Source organism: Branchiostoma lanceolatum, chromosome 18 (genome assembly GCF_035083965.1).
Source record: "Branchiostoma lanceolatum isolate klBraLanc5 chromosome 18, klBraLanc5.hap2, whole genome shotgun sequence".
Taxonomy (NCBI): Eukaryota; Metazoa; Chordata; class Leptocardii; order Amphioxiformes; family Branchiostomatidae; genus Branchiostoma; species Branchiostoma lanceolatum.
In genome coordinates, this window is record NC_089739.1 from 9,215,866 (window position 1) to 9,229,799 (window position 13,934).

The window sequence follows — 13,934 nt, forward strand, 5'->3', positions numbered from 1 at the left end:
TACCGTACGGTCATAAGGCGGACCCTAGGCTGAATACATAAAGAAGGGAACCAGGACCTGGAAAGACTGTAGCAAAATACGGGGTATTTGGAAACCATATACTAGCCTTCCCCGTGTATGTATTACCAGGCGTGTTTACAGGATACCCCTGAGATTCAACTATACGCGCCCCTTTCCGTATGTGTAAATATAGTCCCGGTAATAGCAAAGAGAGAAGAACAACAGCAAGACGGTGGAAAATGACAGCCCGATGTGCCTCACTGGCAAGGGTTTAGACCGACCCTGGGAGACCAGACTTGAGATCGGTCCGTCAGCCAGTTCCTTCGGGGGGCCAAGGCAGGCAGTGCCGTCCGATCTAAATTAGGGCTACGGGGGAGTCCTAAATCTTGTGGGTGGGGACCGGCGGGATCGTGGGGCCGGTAAAGTTCTGGCGCGCGATCGGTGAAACACTGGATCTGGTCTTTCAGGCTAGGGTAGAGAGGACCTAAGTAAGGTACATCCTGAAAAATCTATACCCTTCTACCTTCTCTAAATAAAAAAGAAATTTCCATCTTTAGATACGATTTGTGAGTGACTGATTACTCATTCTGTTCTTTTGATGGTTTACTGTGGGGTGAATGACCGATATGTCAAACTCTAATTAGTCATCACTAATGTAATCTTCTGGCATTACTGTGTGAGTTTGTGACATCTCGGTCATTGACCCTAAGGTCATTTCCAAATTGTATGACATTACGGTCATTCACCTTAAGGGCGATTCCATTCTAAATCTTCATAAAACTGAAATAATAGGATTTTTTTTCACATACATATAGGATGTTTTTAAAATATTAAGGCTAAAAATAACGTATCAGACTAGTTGACTCGTAACTTTGAGAGACTAAGAAGCAAAAGGTGGTGAAAAAAATTCACACTACCCCCTGTGGTCTTGACATGGAATATCCCATAGCGGCTATGCAAATAAGGCCATGCCATGTGTATATAAGGCCGTACCCTCGAACTTTGTTACAAAAACCGACTGTGTCTACCTTGAGAACAGTTCGAGTCTCTGATTTGAGGAAGAATGGCAGACTTTTCCGGCAAGTGGCGCCCCGTGGAAGGGCAGCAGAATGAGGAGAGTTTCATTAAGTTCTTCGCAGCTATGGGTAAGTGGATATAGTCTCAATTCAATCGTGGTCAATTTTCAACAAAATTAGTATAAACTTAGTCTTATACCATCGTCTGCACAAGACCTTCAGATCAGGGTAACATAGCCTATAACCAGGGCAAAATGAGACCCTTTTGATACGCTGATTGGCCAATATCTAGTTGTACTCGAGTTCAAGATGATGTTACACTTGGGAGGCACGGAAAAAGTAAAAAAGGAGGATTGGTCCGATCTCTGTCATTCTTAAGAAAGACGAGTAAAGTCGAAACCGGTTAAAGTTCCGTCTCAGCGCTGTCATTGTCCCAGAGTTACGAATGGCTTATACCATCGTCTGTTGCATGACTTAACTTTAAAGCTGATGAACCGGTCGGGGGTATTTTGTAGGTCCCTTTGTGACATTTTTGTAGCGGGGGGATAGCCCAAAGAACGCGCACCAGTAAAGCATAGTCTCTACCAGACTAACTGTGCGGCAATAGAGAGAAAATTTGCCAGTGGAGTTTGGCCACCATAGGGTTTCATTTGCAGGCTCCGAGGGGGAGATATTAACCTTACCGCGGACTGACTCTCAAAGCCAATTATTATCTCCATGAAAAATGGAGATATTGTTTTGGGCGTGTCTGTCTGTTTGTATGTCTGTTTGTGTTTCCGGACTACTCTAGTCAGCATAGCTCAAGAGCCTCTTGATGGATTACAATGATATTTGGTATGTGGGCGGGTCATGTGAAGCCGAAAATCAAGGTCGATTTTGGGCCCCCTGGAATGTGACCTTGTTCTCTCTTTTTTTGGCGAATTCTACGACCAATTTACCTGCTCAAAGATTAGCTGTAAGTGAGATAAAGAGATCGGTCATAGGAGTCTTGTTTTCATGAATAGGACTAAAATACACGCACTCCGAACCTGTCTGTATTGCAGCCGTATCGCCGCCCTGTCGTCACAAAGGGTTGGGCGTGACCTTTGATTTGACCTGTGACCACTCCTATGACAAGGGGGGTCAATGACCGTAAGAGCACGGTCGGGATGAAAGACCACAAGTCCATGTATGAGACCATTTGTTTGTTAGTACCTCCGTGACAAATGAAGGTATAGTTCTGGTCTAAACCAAAGAAATGTTAATACGGAACTCTAACGGACTTAAAATACGCACTATGAATATAGTCTCTACCAGACTATTAAACTACGCCGGCTTTGGGGAGAATATCAGTTACCAGGCTTTCACTTGCAGATTGGATCCTCTCTCCGTAGCCGGTTTAGCCAATTTCTACTATTCACTCAGCGATCCGTGGGGCCTGGTAGAGGCTACTATGAATATGCCTTTGCATATAGTTGTCCAATAAAAACCACTACTAGTATGTTGGCTAAAGATCAAGTTCTTTTTTTACCTACAGGCTCGCCGAACCCAACCATGGCGCAAAAACTGTTTAAAACCGCCGAGAATTATGAAATCATCGACAAGGGAGACACAGTCATCTTCAGGGTAGGATTCGTCCTCAGTTTTATGCAAATCATATATTTTGCGTATAAGTACTACCGATAGACCGGGCTAACTATATTTCATCATTAGGTTCAAAACCAATTTCTTCAACTACCATCGTTTAGGCACAATGCCAATTTGCCAAGGTGGCGTTGCGACAAGCATGCGATACAAAACGTTACTGTCCACCTCCCGTCTTTGTTTTGAAAGTTTCCAAAACGCTAGCCTGGATAATCGCACAAAAAATTATATCCTAGCGGTCTGCCTGGTCATTGCCTGACATCGAGAGATTTTGAAACACAGTCTACTAAAAGGGTTGTGAACAAAAGAGAAATGATTTACCATCCTAAAGGTCTAATTTCCATCTTCAGATTCCCGACTCACAGAGTGAAGCAGGAACAAAGGACATTCTGTTCAAAGTAGGACAGGAGAACGAGGTAGTGGGACCCATTGGAGTCCCAGTAAAGGTGAGAAACAAGTATATTTCCTCTCCCTCTCTCACAGACAAAACATTGCCCCTTGTCTCTTTTCTATAAGTACTTCCGTGGCCATTGATCACACTACTTGTCCCTCCGCTGAGAGCCTTTCAACTTAACACTAAGTTTCCCTCTAGCTCACATAGTTTCACTGTTCAAATATTAGTCTCAAGTCCTTCTACCGCCAACGGCTTCTTTCCACGGACTGCCAAGCTATGGAGCTCTCTTGCTGACAACTGTTTCCCTTCCGTATACGCGACCTGCAAGCCTTCAAACCACCATCTCCCTCTTCCATCAACGTGGTTCAATGCTTAAAAGTGGTCAAATACGGCCTTGCACACTTGTGTGATAGGTGTGTGTGTGTGTGTGTGGGGGGGGGGGGGGGGGTATGGTACACTTGGTGTAAGGCTATACAACCTTTTTCATATATATACATATTGTGGACAAGCATACGTACACGCAATTTACATTTTAATTGACTCACTTATAAAGTAAGTTCCCTTTCTAATTGAAGAAATTCGTGACCAAAGAGGGCAACAAGCTGACATTCCACGAAACAGCCCCGAATGGAGAGAAGAACATCACTGTTCGAGAGCTGCAGGGAGACAGGATGCAGTTTGTGAGTAAAACTATTATTCATGTCGGACGTTCGCACATTGCAGAAGATCTTACGTTGTTGTAGTTTATAGTTCGTAAAGAACGGAGGTACTGTATTGGGTGTGTCTGTGTTTCCGCATATTTGTAGTCAGCAATAACTCAAGAACCGATAGATGGATTATGATGATATTTGATATGTGGGTAGGCGTTGGTCGGGCCCCCTGGTGTATAACCTTGGTACTGCACGTTTTTGTATATGTTGCACTGGTGTGCTGTGAACCTACATCTGCTTGGAGATCAGACTTTCCGCTAGATGTTTTGGTGGCAGATGTTGACGTAGCAATGACGTGGTGTATGTTTGGGCCCCAAAGCAGCTTGCTTCGAAACTGCACGGGCGTTTTTTTGTTAAAATCTTTCAAAGAAGATAACTGAACAAAGCAAATACTCATATAGTACATCACAAGGGTTGGAGTTTCCTGGTTCTGGTCTTAGATTTCTTTATTATAAGGTGGGGGAGAAGAACCCCCATCGGTCAAAATTTAAACTCCTTTGGCACGAGTTACCCACATTTGTGGTAACCTATATCGATATACCCCATTGGGTAACCGTGAACTCCAAAGCTAAGCTACAGCACTTTGTTAGTTAATGCACCATTTCTACAAGATAGGTATGCCAGGTTCTATACATTTGTGGTATTTTCATCTTCACATCTTATAACTGTTTGGTGTAAAATTCATTTAATCAAATATGGAAATCAGGGTGTAATGAAAGGAGACCGGTTTGCCATATTTACCTGGATTCGCTGAAAGGATTGTGTTGGTTGGAAATGGACTAGAAACACGGTTAATAGTTGTTTTAGCGACAGAGCGTGGTGTTGTGATGCCATTAACATAGTCTGAAGGTGACGTCATAGTGTTGCGATTTAACATACAGTTCTGAAATAGTCCGCTACGTGGCGCTTTTGTCATATTCTTAAGTCGAAATAGCTACGGCCTTAACGGTTCTGCATATAGACTGACTAAGATTCATTACAAAATAGACACTTGTATGTTTGGTGCTCATCTTCCTTCTAACATGTCCTTTATACTTACAGTCTAAGACTCACGAGGGTTCCGGCGTCACCGCGTCCGCCGTGTTCACCAGGCAGTAAACTCTGCAGATGGTTTTCACGTGACGTCATCGCTGTGTCGGCCGCCATCTTGGTGTCCCTATTTGCATTTCAGTGAATCATGGTTTTTCACGTGACGTCATCACTTTTTCCACCACCATGTTGGTTTTCCTATTTGCATTTCAGTGAATCATAGCTCAAGCGTTTTCGGACATTGAAGAATCGTTCAATCCTCTCAGTTATTGCTACGAAATTCCTCAGCTGAAAGAAGAGAATGCATGAAGAATACTTGAAAAGTTGCCGATGAAACACAGACATTCTGTTTATGACCAATTGAAATACAAATAGAGACACCAACGCGGCGGTAAGCACCTGTCTTCATCATTAAAATAGTAAAAATGCTATTAAAAATATCTGAGTATTGGCATTGGAAAAGTGTATCATATACAACTATATTTCTGCTTAAAGGGAAGTCGTTCACACCAAGGCATTGGTGTAGTTATGCCTATTATCACCAATCCGTATATTCAATCACGTTATCAGATTTTAGTCGTCTTGTATATCTTATGTCGTTGACAAACAGCTTAACATTCCGATTTGTTTCAATGCAAATCAGTGACTAATGATGACTGATCGTATGCCCTTTTGTATCATGAACACAATTTAGCACTTTTGCACCACCATGTTGGCTATTCAATAAAGTTTGTCATCATCTTATGTAGTACACTCGACAATTTTATGTTCTTACTAGCAAAATCAAGGAGAGAAGCTAAGTTCTTCATTGGTAGAGAACCTATTTGAATAGTGTCCTTACTTAGAATTAACGGATTTTATATTATAATCTAGAAAGACCAAGATGAAGTTTGTGAGTTCGTTTCGATAAAATATTTGTCGAAAGTTATGTGCTTTTGGTGCCGTAGAATTTTCAACTGAACTGTGGTAGGCCCAGCTAATGACAAAGATCTGAGGATTTAGACGGTCTCTTCCGCAACAAGAGAGCTGAATTTTGCTCGGCATATTTCAATTCGCGAATATCCTAAAAGGGCATTAAGTTTACGATCGTACATATACGACGAATGTACGACAACTGTCACCCCCTTAGACTTGTTTGATCTTCGCGCGATCGTGAAATAGTCATGTACGTTTCAAATGCTTACAAAGCTGTCTGTAGTCATACAGCCGCGATCTACCACGGATGAAATGTATTCATTTAGCTTGAAATACAGGACCTCTGTAATGAGAGACAAATGTAACTTGTAAATTGTCCCGTAGCGTTTTTCTTTAGTATTGTATATGTACAATCATGTAAATAGTTTTCCCCTAACGTGGAGAATGGGAGCCCCGGTAATTTAACTCGGATGGCACACAGTCTATGTGTTTGTATGTTTCTTTCATAAAATGACACTGTTCTTATTTGGTTATTGACAGGCTATGCTTTATTGATTCTACTGACATGTAGCCAAGGCTGTCGAGCTGGCCAAAGATTAGCTTGCATACCAGACCCCTCGCGCTGGACGATAACAACTTTTGGCCTGGGGACGCCACACACACGCAGTATGGATCTAGAGTTGGTGCCCGGTCTCTCTTGGCACCCGATCTCTAATATCTATCGCACTTAGCGAGAGATGATTAGGGGCCGTGTGCTAATTGTTTCGGCGGGGCAATTTGCTTTCCCGGCCGAAGGGATTAGCGTCTGTAGCGCGGTGGTCTTGTACGCAGGCTAGACAGAGTTGGCATTTTATTTCCCTGTTGGTAGCTGCATCTGCAGGGGTGCAGCTGCTATGATCCCGGGCGCGTCCATGTCCAACGGACATAAGTCCCAGGAGCTGGTTCCCTCCGTTACTCCCACGTAGTCACAGTGCGGCTCGCTCCATCTCTTCTCACAGCAGAAATCATTCAGCTCAGGCCAGCAGCGGTGACAGGACGGGTCGAAACACGGCGGGCTGGAAATATATAACGCGAAATATCATAATTATTTTCTTATTACAGACATGACCGCCAAATTCTCTTCTGTTTTGTTGATGAACGGTAGACATATTTAGCCTCCATAGCAGGCTCTACCGGGTCTTTTTGGCTTATAATACACTTTTCGCAGCCAGCCTGTAACCTTCAGCCAGACTGTAACCATTTTGCCCGCACGGGTTACAGGCTGGCTGCGAAAAGTGTATTATAATTAAAAAAGGCCAGGTAGAGCCTGCTATGGAGGCTAAGACATATTGCTAATAAGATACGCAAGAAAACAGTTATTGGGTAGATTTTTGGAAATCAAAATGTCTTCTGTTTTATCTGGTGCCAAATGGGCACCGCCATGTTGACTTGTGACGTCATGGGTCGGTCATCTTGAAACCTACCAGCTGACCCATCTCCACCAATCACAAAATGACTCAGCCAAACCAATTAAACGTATCATTACTTTTGACCTTATTCATAAGGGCCAGTGCGGTAACTGTCAAGGTAAAAAAACACAAAAAACACAAGAAAATATAACATTAAAAGTCTAATTTTTAGTAATAAGTATAACCCCTGCAGCGTGAAGTCGTCTCAATTACGAGAGACAAACATGAAATGCCAACATCCTGATAGCTATATTTATATGCAATGATTTGTTATCTAGGAAATATCATTATTATTCTGACCCCATTAAAATTCTTATCACAGATAAATTTTTTTATAAAAAACACACTCGCATGTCACTCAACCTGTTATATCTGTAGCTGTACATTCAAGTACATCCTTAAACTAAAGTTTACGTACGGTGTTGAGCAGTATGAGAATTCGCTATCGCACCAGCACCCGAAGCCACACGGAGTTCTGTCGGAGTCGTCATACGGGCACGGACCGCCTGTAAAAAAGGACAGGTTCAGGATATTTGGAGGTTCTTTTTATATAACTAGGTAATCTCAGCTGCTGACGTTTCGTTGTCTGTCAGACAACTTCTTCAGAGCTTCTGACTGGCTCCCCCTACATCGCAAAAGCCCCACCTACTTTGGCTACTTTCCCCTCTTTTTACCATCAAGAAATTTCGGAGTGGCGAAAATATATGGGATAAAACCATCACAGTACCACCATCCCGATAATCTTGTTTATCCCGGATTTTAATGCTAGTATACAACTCAGTACTAAATAAAAGGGATAAATAATCAAGTCTCAAATAAGTGATTCTGGATTAAACATATTCTAATCTACACGTAGTACACGTAATTGCTAAGTATATATACTGCCGGATGACGAAAATTGCCTTTAAGTAAATTTTGACAGTTTGCCTAACCGTTCAGAGGCCATCTTCCGATAGCCGCATCTGTGACACCGACTGACAGCCAGACTACAACCTGTAGCATGATTAAGTCGGAAACAAATAAGATTGAATCAAAAGAAATGATCTGGTGATACATTCAGAAATAGTCCCTTGGCAGCAAAAGAAAGATCCCTAAAAAACAGTGAAGATTTCAAGCAAACCAGATCTGCAGAAAACTGCGAATACGTCCTCAAAATAAATGTTCAGTTGGTGGACAATACAGTATTTTGCATTATTTCAGAGACGTAGAGAAGCATTACTAAAACTGTTTTGACAGACAGAACAGGCACATAGTTCAGACTAGCTAGCTACTTTTTTCGAGGAGAAATATTCTACTGGTTGCCCAATGCATATATGCAGTGTTTTTTCGCAGTGTAGCTCTTTGCTGTGCCATTCGACTAAAGGGACTACCTATATGTACCAAGATTGATAAATAAACAAAGTTTAACCAAGAAAATGTAGAAGAAATAACTTACCAAAGTGGTGGACAGCAAGAGTAGATGACCGCACTGCATGACTGGAAGCGTCAGTGACTGTTACAGATCCTCACAGAATCTAAAGAGGACTTCAATATGGCCCCCTTTACCTCTAATGTTAGCTTTAAACATGACGTAAACGTGTCAATAAGTTACCGGTAAAATATGTGACTCATTCATAAAGGAGGAAATGAGCTATGCCTTGGAACTTACCAAGTAGTTTACAACACTGACAAGTAGAAAGATACTACATGTACATGACTTGGCCCGGGCGTGACAGAAACTTTCTCACTGAATAAATTTGTAAAAAATTCAGAAAAAACTGTAATCTCAATATCAACCTCGTTCGCGCGATGAGGTCTATATTGAGATTACAGTTTTTTTTCTGAATTTTAATGTTAATTTATTTTGGGCATGGCACGGCAACGTTCGATGTTAAGAGGTTATCTCTTTAAGGAAGCGCCAGAAGGTACGGTCCCAGGGTAGCTGTGACGTCATCAGTAAATGGACACATCCGAGCGGAAAACAGATTATGTGTGTGTAGAGACCTATACTCGTGGTATACTAATAATACTACTACGAAACAAAATCTGTATGTATATGTACCTTGTTAAGATCCAGAAATGTCTATCAAGAAGATTGTCATTATTTAACAGAGTATAATGTGCTTTTAATGTCATGATTTTGAAAATGATAGATACGGACAGTGCTGTACATCTAAGTCATCTTACATAAAGTTTATACTGTCTTCTGTACAAAATCAATTTCCTGTTACATGTACACATTTCGTTAGAATCATTACGCTGATCGCCTTTTTATCTATAAGGATTAGTACTATATTAATAGTGATGGAATTCATGCTTCCTATATGAAAGATGTAAACGAAATGACTTGAAGCTCCGTTGTTGTATGTTGTATGTTGTACCATTGAACAACATTTAAATGCACATGCTACGATCACCATCATTGAAAATACGTACCTCGACATTGCACAATACCATATTTAATGAACACGTTTTTACGACAATATTTACATAGACGTGGCTTCAGTCATATTGTATTGCCCTTATTCAATCCAGTGAAAAAAAGAAACCTAATACGATATCGCTAAAAAAGTGTATTCTTTCAAGTACTTATTGCTTGACTTCTCATAGAAGTGTGGGGTGCAGCAGACAGGCAACCAAGGACCTAAGGACCTCTACTTAGAGCCCCATACACCCCAAGCAAGTAAGCAGGTGTTGCTTGACTTCTCATAGAAGTGTAAGCAAATATACTGGATCGTCCACTATCCACTCATGGATCTTTACCTGAATGTGACAGCGACCTCTAGTAATATTTCTGAAAAGTGCAGACTAAAACGCTCTCTAAACCGGTTGGAGGCTAGTGGATCGCCCACTATCCGCTCATGGATCTTAATCTGAATTTGACAGCGACCTCTAGTGATCTTCCTGAAAAGTGCAGGCTAACAATGTTGCTATCTAAACCTGTCCGAGGCTAGTGGATCGTCCACTATCCGCTCGTGGATCTCTATGAAAAGCGGAATGTAGATGAGGTAGGTCAGGAAATCCACCAGGCCTGTTCCCTCCCGGTCCAACTTGCACAGAACCTGAGGAAAATAAAATGAAGGTTTGATGTTTGTTATGAACGTACTAATATCTATTTTCTTGTGATAGCTATAGTACGTCAAATAATCATACTAACGGGTAAAACCATGAAAGATTACCAACGAAACCAGATAGGACTGCTATGTATATTTTTGCATTTTCTTATTGTTCTGTACCTAATTTTAACGTAGAGGCAGTGGGCTGTCATTTATCACTATGGCACGGTATTGGAAGGCGGAGCCCATCCCTTTCCATTTAACCTCCCCAACCGAAGTCAGGTACCCATTTCTAAACCTGGGTAGGGTGAGGAAAGTCATAAAAGTTATTTTTCCAAGGACACAACGTCTAGCCAGGAATACCAGAACTCGAACCTGTGACCTCTGAAGCTTGTGTCTATCTGTCAGCCTATCCAATCGGCCATCTGACGCCACGCTAACAGGTTGGTACAAGCTTAAGGCTACAAAATCGAGGCTACGTATATTTTAGTACCCACCCTCTTGATGTGATCATTTCTTAGTCCTCCAGCCGCCATTTCCACTCCCAGCGCATGCGTCTTGACCGTGCCGGGCGGGGTGTCGCTGTACTGGTCCGACAGGAGGCGGAACATCTCCTGGAGATTTGGAAAGAGATAATTAGATGGAACCCATTCAGTTCCCACAATAGATTTAGATAGAACTAGGGTAGTCTAGAGAGCCAGTAGATAGAGAGAATGTTGAGGAAGGAGCTTGGTATATAGGGACTGAATGTATCTTAGACTAGGAAAAGAATAAAAGGGAGGTGTTCCACTCCAGTTGTATCTGAGGTGAAACTGTAGACCCGGCGTATACGCACGAGTGCGACGATGAAGGTGACATCCAGGTAATAAGATACTCAGTTCAAAAGTTAACTCAAGCAACTGAAATACTAGTAAGTTCTGTAAACGGTCATACGGTTCAGTCACTGAAGAAAGATAACTAATGTCTGACGGTTTGCAAAACGTATCCAGTTTCTTCCATTGATCAACTCAGAGTACGTACCTTACACCTCTCCATCTTCACTGAGAGGGCCTCAAAATCCATCTTGTCAATCAGCTTCTTCACGAAAGGCCTGGAGGGAAGACAGCAGTAGTTATGTACAAATATGCAAAACGTATGGATATGTTTTACCTCTTACCTTAGGAGAAGGTTCACTTACGACGGTAGTACTGTTTTCGGTTGTGTTTGAGTGTCTGCACCTATAACTCAAGATCCTTTCGATAGATTTATATCGATTTTAATATGTGGCTAGTTATTGAGGTCCAGAAAAAACATGGCGATTTTGGTTCCCCTAGCGCTATCTTCAGGTACTGCAGCATTACATACCGACCCCCCATCTTGAAAATAGTGTGGTATAGCCCATTATTACGGCTGCTGCTTGCCTAATGGTAGCCTGTGTTACACGAGCTCTCGTTATTCTCAACTACATGTGTATTTTGAGATATAACATTCCCTGTGACTTTTTTGTCTTTGTTTGAAGGTGGACATGCCTTTGAATTACGAAAGAAGCCAAGCCATCAAAGAGATGAGTAAGTCTTAAATAACTCTTACTCCACTTCCGTGATTCTCTCTGACAAGGCAGCGATCGCGCTGAACAGTTTGAGGTTAAGACGCCGCCTGCCGGGAATGTCCAGTACCTGCAGGGAAAAGATGTTGCACTTGATAATTGCAGTTTATTTTGATTTCGGTAGATGGCAACATTCTCTGATTCACAAACATTTCAGCAAATGCCATGGGAACGAGTTGTCATAACGCGACCTTTGACCTCTAATTCTCGGGCAAAGAAGAGGAACAGTTTGGCCAGACTCACGACAGGTTTGTGTATTTCATTACCGTATCGCACCGCAGCTAAAATAGCAGCCATACCCTTTAATACAGTAAAGAGAATAAGAATAGAATGCAGATTACAATGATGGTAGGTTTGTGCAACTTTTTAAGCTGCATGCAATGTTACCGAGTAGGGATCGCCCCCCTCCCCGCTGTAGAGATTTTCGTATTTCGTTGCCTGATCATTTATGTAACAAAGTTCATTAATTTTCTTCCTCGATGATATCTTAGCCATCACCAAATAGTATAGACCAAGAGCTGCCATGGCTTTTCCAGAAGCAGGTACAGTGTAGATGGCCAAAATGCTGATTAGCATTACGTTACATATTTCATGTTGCCATTCTTGTGATATTTTGGCGGGAAATTGTGGCCATGCATTTTACGATGTAACGTCATAGATCTCCCGGATGTTGCCGCTTTAGTACGTCTCAGAAAAGGGGTTTTGGGTACAGTCAGGATACTTGAGTGTCAGATTGTCGTTTGTACTTACGTGACTGATAAAATCCAGTTCTTTAGTGGACAGATGACTGTTGACTTGAAACAAGGCGGCTTTCAGGTCTTCAACGTCCAACTCTACGTCCTATATGTACATAAATTCAGAGCATGGGTTACTAAAAAGGCTCCATTTAATCGAGGACGGTCCTTATAACCCCCTTCATCTAAGCTGAAACGTTCACTGAGAGTGGAAGAGTAAAAGTTTTGAAATGTATTACAGTTTTATTGAAAGTCTATAACTAGTACATGTGGTTTTACAAGTGAAAAGCGAATCAGCACAGTTCCCTGGTTGATAACACTTTAACAGTTTAAAAGAATTTTCTCCCAAGAATAAGGGGGAACGTGCTAAAACTTATGAGGTCGTAGAGCTCTGTTTAGAAAACATAACAAAACAAAAAGTCCGATCATTTGGAGGTCTCACAAAGATCTAGTACCTATCAAATATGAAGACAGTCCATCCAGGCATTCTCGATTTATCGTGTCTACAGACAGAAGGACACACACACACACACACACACACACACACACACACACACACACACACACACACACACACACACACACACACACACACACGAATGCTGTGCAAAAATAATCTCGGCAAAGGTAAAGAAGAACGTACTATTTCCGGGTGCAGAGTCCGATAGCGGGAGCTCTGTGCCCGTCGGAAGCTAGGAGACTGTGTAAACTGTCTCATGTCTGCCGCTCTCTGTTTCGTTAGTTTCCAATCTGCTCGGCGAATCTCGTCTGGAAATATAAACGTAGTAACGTGAGTGGTGAATAACTAGTCTAGTGTTATTAAGGAGGCACTCTATGATGAAGGATAAATGTATGTACACGTTTTCACGATTTATATGGATATTTTGATAAGGAAAGAAAAGAAAAAAGACTGGAGTCAGTCAAGGAAGGAAGGAGTTCCTCCTTAGGGGTGAAAATACGCTGGAATGATGATGATAAGGAACATACTTTTAGACTTTCAGTTACAATCAATATAGTGTGGAGTTTGATTTCATATATATATAGTCATCTTACGGATAGAAAAAAATCTACAAACATGTAATTTCAAATTTCACATACCTTGAAGGTGTGTAATTCTTGTCTGCAATTTATCAATCCTGTCCGCTCGTGACGTCATTTCCACCCTTACCCTTCTTACTTGTGTCAGCGACTCCAACTGGTACGAAAGAAAAAGATGTTTCATTTCCTACACGCCGCGGCAAAGGTTTATAAGTGAACAGAACAACCGAGAAAACAACGAAAATAGAATAGAAATTTGGAAAGATCTGGATTTTTCCGGATCCGAGCTTCTTTTAGGGATTTCGAACGGCAAAAAAACAGCTTCTTTAGAATTTTATTTCGGTAAAACATGGTCTGAGGATGAATCTATCCTCCTAATTTGTACCAAATACCCGCAAACTACCCGT

The 13,934-nt window shown here is 41.7% G+C and overlaps 3 protein-coding genes across 4 annotated transcripts; 1 reads left to right on the forward strand and 2 right to left on the reverse strand.

Moving 5' to 3' along the window:
* Positions 1 to 991: 991 nt before the first annotated feature.
* Positions 992 to 5,513, forward strand: LOC136424510 (uncharacterized). Its single transcript, XM_066413125.1, has 5 exons — positions 992 to 1,145; positions 2,533 to 2,621; positions 2,990 to 3,085; positions 3,609 to 3,713; positions 4,785 to 5,513. Exons 1-5 carry the CDS (start codon positions 1,064 to 1,066, stop codon positions 4,839 to 4,841), a joined length of 429 nt encoding a protein of 142 aa, XP_066269222.1. The 5' UTR covers positions 992 to 1,063; the 3' UTR covers positions 4,842 to 5,513.
* A 1,024-nt stretch (positions 5,514 to 6,537) lies between these two features.
* LOC136424705 (uncharacterized) lies at positions 6,538 to 8,700 on the reverse strand. Its single transcript, XM_066413329.1, has 4 exons — positions 8,571 to 8,700; positions 8,068 to 8,128; positions 7,554 to 7,641; positions 6,538 to 6,742 (listed from the first exon to the last, which is right to left on the reverse strand). The coding sequence occupies exons 1-4, from the start codon at positions 8,607 to 8,609 to the stop codon at positions 6,538 to 6,540; spliced, it is 393 nt and encodes a 130-aa protein (XP_066269426.1). The 5' UTR covers positions 8,610 to 8,700.
* Positions 8,701 to 9,207: 507 nt separating this feature from the next.
* LOC136424210 (uncharacterized) lies at positions 9,208 to 13,706 on the reverse strand. 2 transcript variants are annotated; one of them, XM_066412732.1, is made up of 8 exons: positions 13,588 to 13,706; positions 13,133 to 13,257; positions 12,506 to 12,595; positions 11,740 to 11,825; positions 11,191 to 11,260; positions 10,668 to 10,784; positions 10,005 to 10,176; positions 9,209 to 9,894 (listed from the first exon to the last, which is right to left on the reverse strand). In XM_066412732.1, exons 1-7 carry the CDS (start codon positions 13,643 to 13,645, stop codon positions 10,045 to 10,047), a joined length of 678 nt encoding a protein of 225 aa, XP_066268829.1. In that variant the 5' UTR covers positions 13,646 to 13,706; the 3' UTR covers positions 9,209 to 9,894; positions 10,005 to 10,044. The 2 variants fall into 2 exon arrangements, with proteins under 2 accessions (XP_066268828.1, XP_066268829.1); XM_066412731.1 differs by having other exon boundaries at positions 9,208 to 10,176.
* Positions 13,707 to 13,934: the final 228 nt, after the last annotated feature.